The 22,685-nt window shown below is 41.5% G+C and overlaps 1 protein-coding gene across 2 annotated transcripts in view; it reads right to left on the minus strand.

Annotated features, from left to right (window-relative positions):
* Positions 1-16,648, minus strand: part of gask1a (golgi associated kinase 1A) — a 31,495-nt gene extending 14,847 nt beyond the window's left edge. For both annotated transcript variants that reach the window (XM_035164444.2, XM_035164443.2), the window contains exon 1: positions 16,370-16,648. In XM_035164444.2, coding sequence (XP_035020335.2) covers positions 16,370-16,372 — 3 coding nt within the window. In that variant the 5' untranslated portion in view covers positions 16,373-16,648. The remainder of the gene's footprint in view (positions 1-16,369) is intronic.
* Positions 16,649-22,685: the final 6,037 nt, after the last annotated feature.

Here is a 22,685-nt window from a genome sequence, read left to right on the forward strand (position 1 = left end):
ATGAGCACTTTTCAGTCCACAATGGAATGAAAATGGGACAGAGAGCAGTTTAATGCCACTGAGTTACTGCATTTAATGTGGGACTTTTGTGGATCACTGTATAAATGTCATCATTGTTGAGAGACTTCTTATAGCTCAGTCCACTGGGTCTGATTTTGCAGCAGATGCTACCACTGCCTCATTCCAGTCAAATGAGGTAGTGTTTAACTTAAATGTAATGTATGCGAGCTCCTTCACTTGTGACTCTGAGGTTTCTGCATTCTTTGTCCCTGTTAAAAAGTAGTTTGGGTTGTTTTTCCTCACTCTATTGAGGGTTAAGGGCAGAGGATTTTTTGGATAGTACTGTTTTAATTATTTAAATGCCATTAAAACCATGGTTTGGGTTGACACTGTCCAGCATCAACCAAAGTCAGCAAGTCTCCAATGCACAGACGCGCAGGCGCAGCAAGCAACATTCATTTGATTTGTGTAGTAAAACATGGTGGAAGGACAGGCGGTGCGAGCACTACAGCTATGTTTACAAACGCAGAGTAAGTCAACGGAACTCAGTGGAATGAGGGAAATAAAGTTCTTAGTGTTACCTACTTCGATTTTGACCCAGTTGCCGACCCCTGCTGTAGTTTATCAGAGGATGTAAAATAAGTCATATAAGACAGATGTTTGTGGGAAGGTAGATATCTGCTGCTCTCTATTATTCGTCACTTCATTATAACCTCTTTGGTCTGTGTCATGGTCCTGTAAAATGATGACTCAGATTTTCCTGTGTTCTGATTGGTCAGTTGCACCGTTGATAGGTTTTGATTTGTTATCATGAACTAAGCCGTGCTCCAGTTCGGGTGAGTGATTCAGAATAAGTTGCCATGGGGATTTACCCTGTCAGAAATGAACCAGCTTTGTAGGCCTGAAAAATCAGAGTTGGACATGAAGTTACCTCGATAACCACAAGCTCCGAAACCAGGACTCTTTGGATTCCCGCCTCATTAATTAACTGTGTCAAGCTCTGCATTGATGATTGCATTTTCATACTACTGGTAAAAAGTTAATATACATGTTATAATAACCATACATTTCTACACCATGGTGAGACTGCTCCAACACAACTGTAATGACTGTTATTTAGGATATTTTATGTGTGCTTTGTTCAAAAACAGTATCTACGATAAACCTTTTGCCTTATTTATAACTTGTTTAATCATCTAATTGATAGTAGAACCACGGCCATTAACACAAAAGCAAGTCACTAAATAATAATGAGTAAAACGCTTCAGTCTTGTGTTCGTTGCCGTGTGCCATCTCTTCCTTAATCCTACACCCTCCTCTGTGTTTTGGCTGAGCATCTCTAATTAGCTCCCAGGCATGTAGAGCTGTACAGTGTGAATGTGTCAATATGAGTGTGTGTTGTTGATCCTCTTAAAGGCCTCTCTGCAGCAAACACACACAACCAGGCCACCAAAAGGTCAACAGAGACCCATGAGAACATATGTACATGTATGTTGCATGATATGGTTGGATGAACTGTGATGTTTGTGTGTTTTGACTAAGTTGTGACACACTTTGACCTGCAGAGTGAAGACTTTGACAGAAAACACTGTGAGACAACTTCCTATGGGAGTGGATTAATGGGTGTGGGTTAATGCAGACACAAAGACACACACACAGACACACACACACATACTTTTTGCTGAGATAAGAATCACATTTCCTTTAACAACACGTGGTTACAGAATCTAAGTTATTCTAACATTTTTCATTTTCTTTCAGAAAGAAAAATTACTGGCAGGCTAAAGATATTTTCTACTTGTTATCTCTCCAAGTTCTCTCTCTTTCTGACAGGTTATTTGTGTCTGTGTTCCTCCCTCCCTCTTTGTCTGGATCGTCTTGTCTCTGACAAGAGCCAGAGGCCAGCAGCCCCCCACCCTAAACATGCACACACACACACACACACACACACACACACACACACACACACACACACACACACACACACACACACACACACACACACACACACACACACACACACACACACACACACACACACACACGTATATACGTACACACGTCTTCCCTTAATAACCTCTCGCCTGCCCTGACAGGCTGGTGTCTGACTATTTGACAGCTCCCTGTCTCTTCTTCTTCTTTACCTTCTCTTCCTGTTCTTTTTAATATCCTTCTTTGTCTACTCTGCCAGCTGAGGGCTGCAGGCGAGGTATGCAGCATGAGGCGGAAACATGCAACAGGTGCTGCAGCCCGCCAGGAGGGCTGAGGATGTCTCTAAGCAGAAAACTCTCATCTGTGAAACTTAAAATCAAGAGGCAAGAAAGAAACAATGGTACAGGAAATATATAGCAGCATGTTACATGTGAATGTGCTCTATCCAAAACTATTACAACAGTCCTATAGCAAAGAACAACCAGAGAAGGCACGAAACAGAGCAGATGGAGTTCATCACGTCAACAAATAACTGGAAACTGGCCATCACCTGGGAGTGCTTTACCTAACCATCTGTACTGAAGTTGGTGTTACACAGTTAGAACACGGATACACACTGGTTTACTAATATTATAGGGGGCTCAATATATTCAGATGATTAGCAAGAAAGGGAAGGAACTGGCTAGTCATGTGTTGGACGTAAACGATTCTCTCTAAGCCTGCACCTGTATGTGAACGATGGGAGTATTATGTTTCCAAAACGGCACCGAATTCGTCAGTGCACTTCCACGGGCCATTTAAAATAGACACGTGTCAAATGTGAAACCAATTAGATGAACGATTTGTGAGAAATGAGTTCCACAGACAGACGTTTGTAGATTTAGTGGTAGATAAAATAATAGAGGGCTAGTGATTTGCCGAGCCAGCTACTCCCTCTCAAGCTCAAATCTCAAATCAGAGGCCAACCAATTTATCCATTTGCCATTAAAAATCAACCAATGTGATCGATATCGTTATGAGTGTTTATATCTGCCGATGTGTGCTGATATGAAAACTTTAGTTGCCCATATGAGAGAGGGACAGAGAGAGAGAGAGAGAGAGAGAGAGAGAGAGAGAGAGAGAGATCACTCAAGTTTGAAAGTATAGCATCCTTTCACTAATAGGCATGCTCCAACATGAAAGATACAGAGTCAGTGTGTGTGGGTGTGTGACCAGCTCTTAACTGTCCTGAAAGTGCAGACCTGTGAGGAAACAATAATCTAAAATCTGCTGCACCATCCCATTTTATACCAACATGTTTTTTTTTTCTCTGCATCCATCTTGACCAGAACCAGAGCAGCCACGTGTTACAATGTCACTGCGCACGACCTGCAAGTGCTCACTTCAACATCAGGGCTCCAGCAGCACCTATTTCTCATGGACGTATGATAAATTCCACAATGACCTTCCAGGAACAGTTATATGTGCAGCTCTTTGAGGCTGTGCTCATATTGATTGATCATGTTATTAGATTTCTACGAACCATAGGACGTCACCATGTTGGCACTAGCTGAGAGGTTGAGCTGGGCATACACTGCGTTTTGAACCTGATTTTGACGCCTTTTCTGAATTTTGCAAACTCATTTTAGAGTCAGGACCATTTTCAGCTTTCGTAGTTTGCTTTCTTCAATCTTAAATAATAAATCACGAGGTTTGGCTTCACATCTCTGACGATTTAGTCATACAGTGTGAGGGGGAATTAAATAACATTATTTCTAAAGTTCATGCCCAGTGTTAGAGAGCACTTACATCAAAAATATAAAATACTTTGCAGAGCTGGATAAAAACTCAAAAGATCACCAACGACATTAGTCTTGAGTCTGTAGAACCTTATTATCTTGAGATATCTCATTATGGTCCAAAGCGGTGGACTAAAAATGAGGGGAAATTAATAATAAAACAAATATGGCTGCAGAATAAATGCGGGAAATTGGGAAGTGACAAGAAGAAAGAGGGCAAATGCAAATCTAAAGATCTAAGCAGATTCAATGGGAGACATCGAGTGTGTTTGTGTGTGTGTGTGTGTGTGTGTGTGTGTTTCAGCTGTCATCAGTGGCCTCGTTCGTTGGGATCGGACGTTAATAAAACCAGTCAGATCCTCTTTCTCTGTCTCACATTCACAAACAAAGGCGAGCACAGCAGAAAAAATGCAAGGAAGATGCAAAAGCAAGGCAACATGAGCAAACTGATGCAGTACGACGTAGAATGCATTCAGCTGTGGCTCAGTTTATTGTGTCAAGGATGATGACAACTCAGGAAAGATGAAGAGTAAATTTGCTCTCCAGAAAGATCACAGGCTGGTGCCATTCAGTGCGACTACAAAGACAATAACAAGAGAGAAGCAAAAGGAAGTGGAGCGGAGGAAGGAAGATTGTGCTTTACTTTCTTTTAAAATGTCTGTATTTTAAATTTAGGTTTTGCAACACAGAGAAACAATGCATTATTAATGCTGTGACCATAAGGTTCAAATCAACTAATGCTTTACACCACTGACTATATGTACAGATGGACAATGCATATTCACTTCTTCCCACTTTGCAGAAATGAGGCCAAAATACCCCCGAAATTCCCCCGAACGAAGCCATCTTGCACTGACGACGTCATTTGGATCCAGAGTTTGCGTAGAAGCGGTCTGAGGGTGGAGCTGTGGTAACGAGGTCCCGCCGATACATGCATTTTTTATAACCTCAAATAACTATTTAAAACAAAACGTATCGGGAAAAATCTTCTCTTTCATCATACATCAGTGTGATGAGGACTACCTAAAATGACAGAAACCATATTGAAGAAAGGTTTAGCTGACATGTATTTTGACATTTTAGTTTTGCCCATGTTCAAACCACTAACATGGGAAGTAGCAACCTCCAGAAGCTCATCTGATTAAATGCTAAATGAATTGTCACTGTTAAACTATTTTTATTTAAACACCCATGAACCTACACCCATGACACTGTAGGTTTAAACCCACCCTGACTCCATCTCTTAACACATGCAACACAATCTCCTCATCTCAGTAAATGTTGAACTAGACCTTTACCTGTTTCAGCATCGGCTCGGCTGAACCAGAGCATTCATATTAAGTCTGTATTTTATTTTAGTGGATGTGAAGTGGAAGATTTCATGTTCATTTACATGAACCAATATTGTTCTACAGTTGCCGTGAATTTCCATGAAGCACCATATTTAGTTTCAGTTTACAAATGGAATTGGAGAATTAGGCAGTAAAGTTGTACACAAACAAATCCACAGAGACTTTTACATCTATTCATGAACACAAGAACCAAACCACAAGTTATACCTTCACCTCTCCTTGTGCTTGCTCATTTGCTTTGTTGCACCTTTCCACTCAGAGCTTTGCACCACAAACACAGCTCTGGTCTTAAAAGGCATAATGCATTCCATTGAGAGATTCCAGTTAAACAGCTCCGAACTGTTCTTTTACCGCCATATAATACAGGAAGTATTTATCGGACTAATATATGGTTGCGTGGGGACAGGAAGGAAGGATGCAGTGATGTTACTGTATGTGCTGTACTAGCCCAAAGGCAAACATGCCTGAAGAAGTTGAGTTATGGAATAACTAATAATATGAACCAATATGTGTTTATATATATACACACCCACAAACACACTCAGACGTTTGTACATCTATCTTAGTGACGACACTCATTGACATAATGAATTCCCTAGCCCCTTACCCTCACCATCAAAACTGAATGCCTAACCCTTACCCAAATACTAATACTAATACTATCTAATTCTAAACCTAAAACCAAGTCTTTACACCTTAAACAGTCCATGAAAAGTGGGTCAAAATGTCCTCACTCTGTAGGTTGTAGGCTCAAAATGGTTCTCACCAAGATACTGTATCTGTACAAGTACACACACACACACAAACTGAAATGAAGACAGTTCCCTATGTGAATGGAATGAGCTCTGTATGAAGTTTCCATGCATCGTGCACATTGATTTATGTATCTCAGTACTGTCCTACGAATAGGAGTTCACCTAATGATTTCCACAGAGGAAACTTAACACTGCTATTCCTGTCAGTGTCCCTCTGTCCTGCAGTTACTTACTCTTCTGTGTGGATTCATCGAATCGAATAACAGAGTTGAAATTTGAGAGAGAATACATCAGTCGGCCTTCCTGAGGAAAGTGAAATATTTCTAATGAAGAGGGGAGACAAGGGCTCTATGTTCTAAAAGATTTTACAACTCACAGCAAAATGTACTCTTAAGTTTCAAATCTTAAATCCACTGAACTGAAAAGCGTGGACTTAATTCCCAGCAGACACATCCACAAAGCCAATCAATTCATTCCCCATTTCAGCGCCGTTCATTACAAACGACTTCACCTGAGCTAACTCAGCCTTTGAGCCCACCATTTTCCTATTGTGCTCCCAGACGTTATTAAAACTTCATACCATTCTTTAAGTCATGTATGGTCCACTGCGAGTGTTTCATCATGACCATATAACCAGCACAGTCCCCACACAATTTCATAGAGGTACTCAATTAAGTATTGCACTTAGTTGACAGAAGTGTGCAGGTTTAAAAGTTTGCTAGTTAGGGCTGGGCGATATGAGTTTAAATCAATATCATGATTATTTTGTAACTTTTTTCCTTGAATAATGAACGATTACACACACGTGCACATCGAGGCGCATTACTCAGCGCCGGTCAACAAGAGACTCTGCTCCTCTGCTCTTTTCTAATCACTCAAACGTAAAATGAATGACTAAACTCAAAGCAGCAGAGCTCTTAAAAAAGCTCTCTCCTACAACTCTCATAATGCAACTCAATATTGTCTCGTGTGTGGCCATACAAGTACAAACCCATGACGTTCAAACTCAAAGCCCCAAGGTTTTAAGCTGTCTAAAAAAATTATAATCTGCGAACGTGAACCTGAACAACATCATCAGGAATTATTTTCTCATAGAAATCAGTATAATATTCTCCAGAGAGAAAAATCAGGCTCATTAGCAAAACCAGACTTCCTTCTTGAACTCCTCTAGCATGTGGTTAGCTTTCACGAGAAAAACCACGAACATCTGCTGGGAGCTGAGATCCAGTGAGGATGCATCTTCACCTTTCCCCTTTCCTCCAACTTTTATTAGATTAGCTTTCATGCAAACAAACAGGGCCTGCTCAAATTCCAGTACAGGGCTGGGATAGGGATGAGTTTATCCTGGGAGAGGCACAAGTTTTAATCATGTTCATATTTTTGTCAATTGAAGAAATCTTTCTTGTGAACATTCATGAGCAGCAGCTAGTCCTCTAAACTCCCTAGCTGCTGCTCCATAGCACAAAATGATCATAACAGAGATTCATATAAATTCCTCAGATGCTACTTAATTCCTGTTTATAAAAACATTTTCCAGTCTGGACCAGTGTGAACTGGAAAATTAGTTTTTGGAACAGAAAGCCATGCCCTGTTTCCTGCATGATGTGTTTAATGCCAGTGCTTCACAACACTCACAGTCCTCCTTCCTATTGGCCTCCATCAAATACAAATTAAGGCAACGGAAAAATGATTCTAAACGAGGCTCAACACCAAGTTGAAACACAAGCAGACACTGAAGACCAAACTGGAATCACAGTTTAAACAGTGTAATATGGTAATGTATGGTCCAAACCACAAACTAATACCAACCAATCTGAGCAAATGTAGAGCTGTTTTACAAATAAACACACACATCCCAACCTGAATAAATGTTATACCAAATGTTTCTGACAATACCAGGCACCACCTTGTATTAAAGACAATGAGATAATGGAAAAGAATCTGTCTTATAATCGGGGATTTCTGTCTCTGCTTTGAAGGAATACACAATAAATGGGGATTTATTTAAAGTTAAACGTCTATAAGCAACTAAATAAATGAGGTACTAATAATGAACACTTAACAAGGAAGGAGGTCAGAAAGGAACGGCTGAATTAAGTTGATGTGTGAATGACAAAATGAGCTGTTCACGAAGTTTTTTAAACAGTGGGGGAAGTGTGGAACTAAAACACGAGAACCATCCAACACTAACTCTTCGTAGACAGCAAAATAAAGTTTTGCCTGTTTTTGCAGAGGAAGCCTCTTTCAGTTCCATGTTGACTTTACTTTACTCAGAGCTCCACAGTGAGGCGGCGCTTCCTAGGACGCAGTGGTTGCTAAGCAACAAGGGTCTGATAGCAGGGCTGCTCGGCAGAAGGTCTAACTTCAGTGGATGGGGCAGATTTCTTAAGGCTGATGAGAATCTTTGTAAGCAGACAGAAGTTGTGGAGTGACGTACACTCTATGGGTTTGTTGGTCTGTTGTAGCTGTCATTGAACTGGCTCCGCAACATGCACTTAACACCTTGAATAGTCAAGGGAAAGTAAACTTGTCCAAATGTCCAAAATACTACTGAAGCGAGACTCACTGGAGTACAACACTATAAGATCTTATGATCATTGAGTTTGGTTTGTTTCAGCTGCAGATCAAATGCACACAAAACTAGAAAACCAACACTGCAGTTGTATGCCTCTGCCAACCAGTGCAGTTTCTGTCTCCAGAATGCATATAATGTCATTGTGACCTTTACCTTTGACCTTGAAAATCTTATCAGTTCATCCTTAAGTCCAAGTGAATATCTGTACAAATTTAAGGAAATTCCCTCAAGGTGTCTTGAAATATTGCGTTCACAAGAAAGGGACAGATGGACCTATGTCCATACATACCTACGAACGGACGGACAGACGGACAATCTGGAAATAATTTGCAGTAATATCAGTTAAGATGAGGTAAAATGACACAGAAGAAGTAATATAAAATGATGGCAGAACTCTAAAGAAGATTTAAAATTCCAAAATATGCAAATAGAGGCAAGAGGAAATAAGAGGATAACAGAGAGAACAAAAGAACCAAGGAGAAAATATCATTTTATATCACTTCAGTAATGTAGCAGCAATTTATGACAGGAGCCTGATCAGCCTCTCATGCTACGTCCTTCGTTTTATGTTTTTATTTTTATTGCGCATCACTTCTTGTATGTTGGACTTCTGGGGTTTCATACTGCTGGACTTCTTGGATTTAGGCTAAGTATATTCTTTAAATAAGCTTCTCTGCTAGAATACTATTGTATCTGCTGTCTTACATATAGCACTTTGTAGTTTGGCTTTCTTGAAGAAAATTGTACTTGCTTGATTCTTGTTCCTCTGGGTTTGTACCCTCATGGTTGAATGCACTGACTGTAAGTCGCTTTGGATAAAAGCGACAGCTAAATGAAATGTAATGTAATGTACACCTGGCATCCACAGTGCTGCAGAGGTACTTTATCCAGTGTGATCGAGTGCCTACAACAGAGACTTCTGTAAATGCTGCTGCTCTTATCTTCATTTTAAAATGCTGGAGTTGTGTTTTAGTCTGGATGGACAGACACAGAGACTTGTGGAAACAATGAGGCCCAGGTTCTCCTCCTGATTAGGTCGTATCAGTCCCAACAGTGATGAATGCTAGCATCATAGCATGCTGCAAACACATACAGTATACTGTCAGTAAGAGTTCCACCTCATCGCTGGTCCAAGAAAAGAAATCCCTGCTCTTACTTTTCATCATTGCTGTTCCTCATTCAAAGTATTTTTAACAACTAAGCAACCAACATCTGTTTTCTGTTTACAACGGCACGCAAATGACCAGAGAGCGTGGATGGTTATGTGATATGTTTTTTCAGGTGTGTTAGTGTGAACAGAGGTTATTTCTGACACAGCTAAAATGTCCGTCTGGATGGGGATTATTAGTGTGGAGTTAACCACAGGCAAGAAACTAACTGGACTTCCCCTGCCCTCTCTGGAAGAGACTTTCAGATCTCACTGCCTCGGCAGAGCCAGCAGCAGCAACGTTGAGAAGGATCTCAGCCCTGTCATCATCTCTTCTCTCCACCACCTTCTTTAAGGACCACTACAGGGCCTTAAAGAGCCACACTTTGAGGCTCAAAAACTACTTTTAGCCATGAGCCATCACTGACCTGAACTCCACATAACCTTGTCCTCCCACCACCAGCCCCACAACAAAATCATCACACTCCACACCAGAAAACTAAAATCGGGAATAGTATTTCTGTACAATGAGGAAATGTGAAAGTGAAGTATTTTTTATAACAATATTTTTTAAAGTGCAAGAGAATTTGTTGTAGTGTATAATAGTAGCTTTTGATAAGTATTCATTTTTTTAAATAAAAATGTAAGGCAAACACTAGGAAACTGTTAAAAAGCAAACAATTTAAAACAATTTATATGCAAGTTAAACAAGATGAAATAAAACATTAATAAATTATTAAGTAAGATCAGAATTAGGTCTTTAGTAGAGATTTAAAAGAGATAAAGAGTTTATCAGGCGGATCTCCTCAGGGAGATTGTTCCACAGAGTGGGAGCCCTGACAGGCCCGGTCTCCTCTGGTCCTCAGCCTGGTCTGTGGGATGGTGAGCAGGGTCTTCACTGAGGACCTCAGGTTACGACCGGGCACGTATGATGTCAAAAGATCCAAAAAGTACTTAGGTACAAGTCCAAAATTGGCCTAAAAGTCAGAAAAAAATCTTAAAATCAATTCAAAAATTTACTGGAAGCCAATGAAGAGAAGCTTAACTCAGAGCAACATGCTCTCTTCTAGCAGATTTGGTGAGAAGTCTGGCTTTTGGACGATCTGTAATTTAAGTAGACCCTGTTGGCTCAGGCAGGTGTGTGGGTTTTCTGAGGTGCACTACAAATTCTGTTGTGCGACAGTGTGCGATCCCAATCACAAACATTGACAGAACATTCTATTCTGCTCTATTGAGACAGGCCTGCCCCACTGACCTTTTGACTTTTATAAAACACAAACACACCCAACCAACCCTGTCACATGGATTTATGTGTTGACTAATTTAAGGCAAGTCCTGTTCCATTTTGTCTTTGGGAGAATATTTCTTAGTTAGTTAAAAACAAAAAGAGCTGAAGAAAAATATTCCCTCCTGCTCACAGTGTCGAATAAATCTAACTTTGAAGTGCAAAAGCTTTGTTAATAAGCTTTGCTCTGAATGAGCAGACAAGATATTTTATTTCCCTTTGGCAAAGGAATAAAGGACGCAGTGCGTTATGCTCTGTGTGCGTGGAATGACGCCCAGACATCAGATCACTTTCTGAAAGTAATTACTTTCCCTGCTCCATATGTCTGCAGTGGGCGTGCACCCATGGTCAAATCTGTTCTCCTATGCACATTCCAGAGAGGAAGGCCCTGCATGACAGGGAACATTTCTTCAAAGGAGCGGCAGGCTACCAAGGTTAACTTTTCAGAATCATTCGCTAATGCAAAGAAAACTGTTTCCTTAAATCCAAATGAAACTGTGCTCTTGTTTACTGCTGGTTGAAAATATTGATCCTCCTACTTCATATCCTCTGTGTTCCACGTGGTGCTCCAGGACACGACCATAGCTGCCAGAACCAACCTCTACATTTAGAGGGTCAGCGGCAGTGCAGGTGACCTCTCCTGCTTTATTGGGTGTGGAATCACCAACAGACAGAAGCTGTGTCTCAATTCAGGGGCTCCATCCTTCGGAGGCTGCATTGGAAGACAGATTGTGTGACAAGGCTGTCCCATTTCGAAGCCTCCTTCAAATGCAGCCGACAAATGTGTCCTTCCATCCCAGAGAAACAAAGGCTCCAACGGGTGGACCCTTCTCGGAAAACAAGGATTCACTGCACTTAAAAGAGGTATTGGCACCAGTAAGCGACAAGTAGTCTAACGCTTGAGTATCACGCTTCAACTAACAACCAATATTACAAGTGCTCAAAAAATCAAAGGTTATTCAAACTTTTTTGACGTGTCCAACTGCAGCTCTGTTGCTAGGCAACCGCAACAAGGGTGGGAGGAGCCACTAAAATTCTCTGTAGACCACACAGCCTAATTACAGTTCAGCCTTCGCAGTCTACGGAGCCCACGAAGGAGGGAGTCTTTGTGGGCTGGGTACACCATGTCCTTTGCAAGATGCAGCCCCTGAATTGAGACACAGCAAAAGACATGAGCCAACCGAGAAAGAGAGGCCAATGCATCATGTCTACCACAAAAACATGCTTCAGAACTTGCCTAAGAGGTTTTATTTTTATAATTTTAATGCAGTGAGCGGATACACTGCACACAAAATGATGTGTTACCTCAGCCAAGGAGGTCACCTCTGTTTGTTGGTTGATTGGTTTGTAAGCAAGATTATTCAAAAACTACTGGACGGATTACCACGAAACTTAAGCCGCTTTCAAACATGCAAGGAACTTCGCAGTTCCACCGAATTTTCTCCGGAGGAGGTGCATGTGTGAACGTAAATGTCCAAGTGAAGCGCTCGGAAGTTTCTGCAGACTTTCCCCGCCTTGCCTTCCTCCTTAATATTATGTTAAGTCAATAACTATAAGGTATTTATATAGATTCACAAGTCAGGAAAGGAAAAAAAAGTTCATAATGGTCAGTTGTAGTAAATGTGGTCAGTTTCTTGTGTACAGGTATAAAATGTGATGGGATGGTGACACCACAGACAGGGCACCTCTTACCACCTCCACCTGAGGGAAACTCTGTTTTGGAGATGGACTGACATATGGATAGACAGACGGGGGGATGAATGGACAGACTTTACTTTACTTTTTCATTTGACATAATATTATTTGAATCTACTAAATGAACATCAGACCCCTGTCCCCTGCCTTTTGTTTGACTTTATCTCATCTTCTCACTCACCTTCCCTGGCTCTGCTTCCTGTTCCCCTGTCCTCCTTTGACTTTGCACTTATTTCTCACACAAGACCAGCTGCAGATACAACCCTCACAGATGTCATTTTTATGGTGTGGTGACGAACCTGGTTGTTTCACTTTGCAAACACACCGCTATTATGGTTTCTCTGTGCCTGAGACAAGAAAGAAAGAAAGAAAGAAAGAAAGAAAGAAAGAAAGAAAGAAAGAAAAAGTGAAATTGTGTCTGAGCACTGTGTTTTTACTAGTCTGTCCTTGTCTGTTATATAATGGGATGGTGGTACACAGTGGGTGTAAACCCATCAGGCATCATTAAGCAAATGGCTTTTAAGACTGTGCTTAACACAGTCCACTATTAAGACACCGCTGATTACTTACTGCTGTGTTCTGACACTCACTTCAGCCTTTATCTGTCAGTCTGTTTATTCTGTGAACACGTCCCTCTCTATCTTGTCCCCACCCCCGCCTGTCTTTCTCTCTCACACTTGAAAGGTACTCACCTCCTCACAGAGACGAGCAGCAGATATGAGCGGGGTCCCTCTCTGAGCTGTAATTGGTTGAGCGGGACGCAAAGTGCTCCTGAAGTCACATTCGGCTAATTTGATTCTATTATTATTCTCTGTCCAGTTGGTTTTCACTTCACAAAGCCACATTCAAAAAGCCTCAGACAGTCTTCTGCTGCAGGCGTCTCTTCTGTAGCCTTGAAAGTAAAAATTAAATGACACATGACTGATACAGTAAGAAGGTGTTCTGAGCCAGTGGAGAAGCTCGCTAGCACTAGTGTGAGCTCAGCTGCCCATCAGCTATGTGACCCTTGACCTTCACCTAACACCAGTCCTTTAGGAGTCTTGTGAGGAAGTGCTGCTGTTGGAGCTCGACTTATCTTTCTCTGTGGCAGAGGCTCCTACTTGTAGCTTTAGAAAGAGGCGAAACATGTTGACTAGTTCTGTATTGACGACACGGTGAAATGAAAATACATTTTCCAAGGTCCAACCTTGAATTTAGATTTTCATTTATTAATATTCTACATATATCTTTGCAAAAAGACATTTATATCAAAACCATAATCTTTGTTTCTTCCTGTAAATGTTTGAATATGTTCGATGACTAAGGGTCATAGAGATACATTAACCATCATTAACCGTTAGCTAGTGTAAGTAGCAGAACAAGATTTTGTTGTGGGAGTTGAGTGTTTGACTTACAGCAGAGGAAAGTCTTTGTTCACAGTTTCAAATGACTGTGACTGAAGTCTGATTGAGATGCTTGAGAAGGGCTGTGTTCCATTCATGTCAGCCAGCATCACAGTATTGTGAAACACTTAATGGAACTGAGCATCATTAGGGTTATCAATTAAGGCTGACCTGGATCTTTTGACCGTTGCCATGGAAATTAGCGTGTAAATCAGTGTTTGAATACTTATTATTTTGTATACATTACCACAAAATGAGTTATTAAGAAGGTGAGAAACACTGATCCAACATTATTCATTATTAGTCATAATAAATTATTATTGGTTATTCTGAGACATTTAATCTTAGACACTGGGACATTGACAGATTTAGAAATCACAACAATAACAAATTCTAAATAGTGAAAAGTAAAGTAACAGTTGAGCCATTACTGATATACAGTGCCACCAACACTCTAAGAAACAAAGTTAGCATGGCAGAACTATTAAAAAAGATAGTTCTATTGAATAGTGGTATGAGTGGATCTCTGGGTCCTTGAGTCACCTAGTCAGACATATTTGTGGTGTTTTTAAGAGAGCGGGAAAGACACAAGAGACACAGAGAAAGACAAAAGTGGAAGCTGGTTGACTCACCCTGGAGCCCCAAACCACACTGCTCTTGTTTTCAAAATGTGAGGGAGTGTGTGTGGATAAGCTCAGCTGATATAAACTCAGTCAGTTAAAGCACGTCTGCCCTCTATTTCTCTTTTGCTCCCACACACACAGACACAGACGTGGAACAAAGGATCAAGAGAGCACAGCTGAGAACACACTGAGCGGCAGAAGGGCAGCGGTCCCTGGTGCTTAACATACAAAGACTGACTATTGGCTTCGGAGGGTTTTACGTGTCCAGTAGTGAATTCCAATGTGGCCACCAAGCTGAAGAACAGCAGCAGTTTGACCTGAGATCTGAGCAAGACTGCACTGTTTGTTTGCAACAGAGGTAACTGAAAGGGAAAGGTAGAAGAGAAGAGAAGAGAAGAGAAGAGAAGAGAAGAGAAGAGAAGAGAAGAGAAGAGAAGAGAAGAGTGGCCGGAGAGTTTCCCTCCATGTGACAGATCAAACCAGGAGCCTGTCTGCTCTGCATATGGAACCAATTTGAAATGTGAGACTGTGGGGACTGCATGAAAGACGGACGATCACCCAGCAGCAGATTGGAGAACAGTGTTTGGACTTGCCAACCAAGATATTTTCAAAGCTTACCTCTTCACAAGCAGCTGAATATAGGCTACAGTGATTCATTTATATTGTATCATTGCACTACTACTGTATCATATGGAGCAGTGCAGTGATGGGGGGGATGTATTTCATTCCATTATGCTGCATAGAAAGAATAAATTATAGACTGTAAGTTTGCAACAAAAGATTATTTTCATTACAACTTCATCTGCATTTCCCCCCCCCCCAACTAGATTTGTCAGATTTCTGTAAGTTGTCCAGTTCTCTTTCCCTTCCCCTTCACAGTGTCTATTTTGTCCAACCAACTGTCCAAAACCTAAACATCCTCAATGTCAAGTGATTTCAAACAGAGAAAACCAGCACAATATTGACATCCCAGACAAAAACGCTCCATGAACATCTGCATCGAGTTCAGCTTCAGTAACACACAATACTTCCAGTTACTGTAAACACTTTCACTGTGGTGTATATTTGGCTTTGGGGGTCCTGCCCAAGTTAGGAACCACCCCTAGATAGCATACAGATGTGGGCCACTTCAGGCAATGTTGCAGCACTTCTGGTCGGCTTGTGATGTGAGCCTAAAGTTGCCCACTTGTAAAATAGCAAATGCGGCCTAAAGATACCAAAACATATGTGGGCTTTTTTTGGCAAACATGCGGTGCTCTAGGCAAGGTGTGATCTGGATGTGAACCTAAAGTGGCCCATGTGGTGAATGGTGAATGTGGCCCAAGTAGCACGGAACTAATTCAGGCCACCTTTTGCAGTTTTGGTTAACATGCAGTACTGCTATGGCTGACTTGTGACATATGAATTACGAAAAAGCCATAATGATCACATAAAACTTTTTACCTCAAATTATGACTTTTTACTCCATGCATTCAACTCAAGGCTGAGTTTTCTCTCATGTTTTCTTTCAGTGGCGGAAATGGGCTTCCATATAGTCTCAGGCAGGTTGTACTAATATCATTAAGAAGAAGAAGAACATCAAATGAGCTGACCCGTGATAAATGTCTGGTTCTGGTGCATGAGCAGACAACAGTAAGGCAGAGAGAAGACTGAAGCTGCAGTGTCTTCACAGCTGGTATCTGCTTGCTCAGCATCTATAACTCAAACCAAACTTTCCCTCCGTGTGTGTGTGTGTGTGTGTGTGTGTGTGTGTGTGTGTGTGTGTGTGTGTGTGTGTGTGTGTGTGTGTGTGTGTGTGTGTGTGTGCTCTTCTCTGCAGCCTGCCAACATGCAGCACAGTCTTACCATGGTCCTCTCCTCTGCAGCCTCTGTGACCCGCTCATCTATCGCTGCCACATCTCTGCACACCGCTGGACAGCCGCTGGTCCTGAAGCTGCAGCCGCGGGACACTCACGGCTTTAGTTTGAAAATCCGCCGGCAGCTGACGAGGAGACGCGGCTTTGAGTTTCTCGGAGGGTTAACAAAGTATCACAGGTGAGAGCAGCACAGATCAAAACTCGGTCAGGTTGTCTGCTGCACAGAGCACGTTGATCAGCAGACTGTGGTGAACCCAGCATTCCTCCTCCTCCTCCTTCTCCTCCTCCTTCTCCTCCTCCTACTCCCCCGGGAACGCGCAGCTCCACGCGAGCGTCTGGGAAAAGCTCATTTCAAAATAAAAGTCTCTGCACGTTCAGGGGGAAGGAGGTGATGTGTGCAGTGAAACTCGAGAGGAGTCCTGACCCCGTGGACAAAAACGTTTCTGCAGCACAGGCTCAGATAATCGAATAATCGATAGGAAACGTTAGGAGAGGAAGTTAGTGAACATCTCTGCACAACTGCATGGACAATATTACTATATATTTATTTATTTTAGTTTATATTGGAGAGCAAATCTGATTATGATATGCAAGACAATTCTTTACACTCAAACACTCAAATAAAAGAAACAAAAACAATAAAAACACATATCAGCTATATATATGCATTTTTGATCTTATATTTAGATCTTATTATATATCTATCTATCTATCTATCTATCCATCTATTTACATTACATGTCATTTGGCGGACGCTTTTATCCAAAGCGACTTACAGTTAGGTTATTCAACATCTATGAGGGGCCATTTAGGGGTTCAGTATCTTGCCCAAGGACACTTCGGCATGCAGATGGGGAAGACTGAGGATTGAACCGCAGTTGGAGGACGAACACTCTACCCCCTCAGCCACAACTGATCCTTTACCCACAAGAGGTGAACATATATTGATGTATAAAGCCTTCATGTTTTAAAATACTTTATATCATAGTTCCATATTTCAAGTGCTCATTTTTTGGTACATTTTACAATCCGATGCAAAGCCTTCTTTCTTTTATCAGTAGGTCCAGCTGTTGTTCCTTCACCGCTCTGTACTGCTACAATCCAAACTGGTTCAATTCATACAGACTGCATGGGAGATCAGGAGGAAACCAGAATATGTCCCTGCAGCCTGTTTACAAACCCTGAGGCAAGCCAGCCAACTGAGCACCAGTTACACAGTCTTGTGGTTCAGAGGTGCAGATTCCTTCAGAGCAGATAACATAAATTTAAAAATTAATTTTAATGTCAATAACACGTAAAAAGTGGCAGAAAAGGCCAGGGTGGCCACAGGGTGATCCTTTATGTCAGGGATTTTTAATGGAAAAGGGTTTTCTCTGTTTTTATTGATGTGTTTTTTCGAAGTTTGGTATTTCCTGTCTGTCAAATGTTCTTTTTATGGGACTAATTCCCCACTTAAATGAATTTGATCTTGAACCTCACCCTCACACCCTGATAATGTCTAGACGTGTCTCATGCTTCTCATTAAATCCACCAACGAGCTTGTGTTTTCATTGGTGTTCATCCATCTGTTATGTAGCAGGATTACGCAAAAACTATGAAACCGATCTCCGTGACATTTTGCAAAGGGTGTGGCATGACCCGAGGAAGAACCCATTCAACTTTGGGGTGGACCTGGATAAACGAGTGTATCAAGGATTTTTCTTCACTTTCTGTAAAATGGCGAGATAGGGTGTTCCAGCCTTGGTGGAGGTGTGTGTGAATTGATATTTGTGGATGTTTGGAGAAGGATTGAGGAGCTGATAATCCAGGGAGTATCTGGGTGGAGAGAGCAGCCCCTCCCTCAGCTCGGGGGTTGTGCTTTGGCAAGGCCCAGAACCCCCAACTCCCACAGATCCAACAGATCAGCCTGTGGTTTTACTGGGCAACTTCCAGCTGCCATTGGACATTTTCAGCCGTGCACAACACCCCAAGAGATTCCCTGCATTTGTGTATCATGTGGATCAAGATTTACGTTACATTTCATTTAGCTGATCAAGATTTCACCTTGCTGTATGATGTCTTCAGCTGCATTTCATTAACCGACAGGATAAAATAATGGCTTGATTCTTTATCAGCAGCAGATTATTAAGGTCTCGTAAAAAATGAGCCCACACACTGTTCTGACCTTTGTTGAAGGTTTAGGGTGCCCTCTTGTGTTTATCAAGGCTCTCGGCATGTTTCCCTTTCCTTCTTCCATCCCTTCAGGAACAAACCTTGCAGATATGGGTGGATGTCAGGCTGGCAGGACAAGAAAAGAGCCACCATTTAACACATGCTGATATAAGCAGCAGAACATACATCCACCTCTGTGAAAGATTTATGAGGTGTTATGTTAGTGTGAAGAACAGAGGTTCCCTCACATACTCTCAGGATTTGTCCCAGTTTCGTATAAACAATGAATTCCGAGCAGGCTCTGTATACATTCAGACACGAAAAAGTGAATAGAATGAATAAAGATCTCCGCATAATAAATCCACTTGTTCTTTTAGGGGTGCTTTTACTCTACTCGACTGGCCCACAATGCAATGCACAAAGTAAATAAAGGGGCCGCTATCAACTGCTGGTAAAAACAGCCTAAGCCTTTTCCTGCCATTAGAAACAATAATAGTTATCAAAGCTGCAAGCAGAATAAGCACTGACACATGCTCCAAAAATGCAACACTCAGTTCGGCCTGATAATCATCATTGTGAGAACTGTTGGATTTTGCAGTAGTATTGTCCAGTCTCGACCTTATTAGTGCCGTAAGATAATGTACGTTGTGATTTGGCGCTATACAAATCAAATTCAATTCAATTCAATCATTGTTACGTGATATGTCACATGGTTCCTGCAGATGTTCATCACTGTGACTTTGTCTTCTCTAACTCCCTCAACCCGTGGAGATTTTTGGTCTTTTTATGCTTTGGCGATAAAAGTAGCAACATGGATCTCGCAGCACTGGAAGTGGAGTTAAATATGGGCTGTTCAAATGGAGTGTGGCGATGGCAGGTGATTAGCAGAGGGAAATGAAGGCTTTAAATATATTATAAACATGATTTAGTTAAGCTCTTTTGTTAACGTGAACTAAACACACATGAGCGCAGATGACCAATGACTGAAAACTTTGAACAAGTCACAATTCCCCAAGAACGACCCCAATGTGACAGGAGACAAAACTCACCAAGTAGACATGGAGAATGGATCCATCATCACCAGCTGACCACATTCGTAGTGCTCTGTACTCTCAAGTACAGAATCAGAATCAGAAGTATTTATTGCCAAGTAGGTTTACACCTACCTGGAATTTGCCTTGGTATATAGGTGCATACAAGGAACATAAAACATAAAAACACAATAAGTACTACACACATGAAAAAAACAAATATAAAATAAAAAGATATAAAAGATATATAAAAAAATTAAGTAAAAAGTAAAATGCAAAATGCAAAACAGGAGTGCAATGAGAATGTGCAATGTGCAATGTAATGTGTGTTAATGTAACACAGACTTGAGGCGTGGGGGCGGGATAAGAGTCCAAGTCAGGTGGGGGTCCCGGGCCTTGTTGATAAGGCCAACTGCAGCCGGGAAGAAGCTGGTCTTGTGGCGTGAGGTTTTGGTCCTGATGGACCGCAGCCTCCTGCTGAAGGGAAGTACCTCGAAGAGTTTGTGACCCGGGTGGGAAGGATCGGCCACAATCTTACCTGCACGCCTCAGGGTCCTAGAGGCAAACAGGTCCTGTAGAGATGGCAGATTGCAGCCAATCACCTTCTCAGCAGAACGGATGATACGCTGCAGTCTGCCTTTGTCATTGGCAGTGGCAGCAGCGTACCAGATGGTGATGGAGGAGGTGAGGATGGACTCTATGATGCAGGTGTAGAAGTGCACCATCATTGTCTTTGGCAGGTTGAACTTCTTCAGCTGCCGCAGGATGTACACCCTCTGTCGAGCTCTTTTGGTGAGGGAGCTGATGTTCAGCTCCCACTTGAGGTCCTGGGAGATGATGGTGCCCAGGAAGCGGAAGGACTCCGCAGTGTCGACTGGGGAGTCTCTCAGGGTGATGGGGGTGGGTGGGGCTGGGTTCCTTCTAAAGTCTACAACCATCTCCACTGTTTTCAGAGCATTGAGCTCCAGGTTGTTCTGACCACACCAGGTCACCAGATGGTCAATCTCCCACCTGTAGGCGGACTCGTCCCCACCAGAGATGAGCCCAATGAGGGTGGTGTCGTCCGCGAACTTAAGGAGTTTGACGGACTGGTGACTGGAGGTGCAGCTGTTGGTATACAGGGAGAAGAGTAGAGGGGAAAGAACACAGCCTTGAGGGGAACCGGTGCTTATGGTCCTGGAATCAGAGACATGCTTCCCCAGCCTCAGTACAATGCACTGTTCTCCAGGGTGAACACTGAGCTGGAAAATTATCTCTCAAACTAAAAGAGATGTTTTCATCTTACTCTTAGTCGAGGACAGCCCTGAGAGTTTCTTGTCCAGTGAAGAGCCGTTAAAATAAAGCAGCTGTGTAAACAGTGCTTGAAAACCGATTAAGAAGCTTCTCCCCAGAAACAAACAACACTATTGTAGAGACTCTGACATCAAAGAGGCAGAGAGCGGCCTCAGCTCAGAGACTCATCATCTCAGAAATGTCCAAGAGGAAATGAAAAACATCTTTTCAGGTCTGTCAAATGTGCTACATTTATTTATAATGTATGAAGCTAAGAACTGAATTATTTGTGGAAATTACATTCATTTTCATTAATTTGTGCACGAGTTTGAGGGGAGATTTGCAACACAAGCACAAGTACCTGGGGCCATAAAGGAGCCACAATTTACACAGAGGCACCAATTATATTTGCAACATTCATGCACAGTCCCTGATTCAGTAAGGTGCACACCAAGTCTTTCCTTGTTTACTGTTAGCTCTGTAGCTTTGAGCAAAGCCACGCATCATTATACATACTTTGAAAGTTGTTCCTTGTTCAAGCACATTGTGTTCTTCAAAAAAGCTTAGAAAATAGAAATTCTCAACACGTTGTCATATTCATTGTTAGCATTAATAAGACAGGGGCACTTCAGGGGCCAATCAGATTATTACAAACTATTTTTTGTGACACTTTAAAATATATAAGAAAGGGAAAAATAATGAAGTGGCCATCCTTCAGCTGCAGAATGTAAAATATGGAGCCTTCCACTTTGTGCTTCATTGTAAACAACATCTAGATTTTACCACCATTTGCTGACTGCAGGTACAGGGCAGTTATAAATGACTTCCTGTTTCATTGAAACACTGAAATTAAAACTGCTAAGGACCAACAAGACCAAGACCCAGTGGAATACATTATTAGACCGGACATTTTGTGAGATTTACAGCAATTTTAGGTCCTCAAAAATGGGTTGAAAGATGAATACAATTATAAAGCTTCGGAAATACAAAAAATAAAACTGTTATGTGTTTGTATATGTATGACAATAAACCAAGAGAGAGATAGGAGCTGAGCCTCTGATTAAATGATTAACAGGACTGATTGTTTTTGGTCAGGTCCTGATGGGACAAGTTCCTTAGCAGTTGAAGAATTGAATTTGACTGACCCCTGGTGGCACAGTGTAACACCCTTGCTTCTCCAGTTTTCACACTTCCCATAGAAAGTAATAGACAGAAACTTGGTTTCTTTAACATAAATTGTCTTTCTTTAATTCCTCTATTTATGATTAATACTTTTAAAAATAGAATTGAGCATATACCTTAATTTTAACACTCAATACAAACAATAAAAGTGTTTGGAGCACTTCAGTCGGCACCATTCTATGCTCGGCCCGAACAACAGGAGAGATATGAAGGTAAAGAATGTCAAAAAACAAAAATTGTAAGACTGAACATAAATATGTTTACATAAAAAAATAATGGTAAAAAAAAATTCCACAAACTGGAAGTGCAATGACCTCTTCAATGATAAATGCAGGACACTAAGAAAGGCATATTTACCAATAGACAATGTGTGTACAGGAAAAACTCAGGCAGCAGTGAGATGTGTTAAAGAACTGTGGCCAGTAGGGGGCATTGTTGATATGTATAAATAACATGAACTCATTCACCAAGATCATGTTTTAACATAAAATTATATTGATCAAATCCAGGCTCACGTATAGAGCGCATCGCTATACATGTGCTACTAGAAACCAGACCGCAGCTCCATGCAGCTGTGCACACCTCAGGTTCAAATTAAAGGGCCAGAAAGAAAGATTTCTTCTCATTATAGCTTAGTGTAAGATATTCTATTGCTTTGATAGGTCTGGG

Source organism: Hippoglossus stenolepis, chromosome 8 (assembly GCF_022539355.2).
Source record: "Hippoglossus stenolepis isolate QCI-W04-F060 chromosome 8, HSTE1.2, whole genome shotgun sequence".
NCBI lineage: Eukaryota > Metazoa > Chordata > Actinopteri > Pleuronectiformes > Pleuronectidae > Hippoglossus > Hippoglossus stenolepis.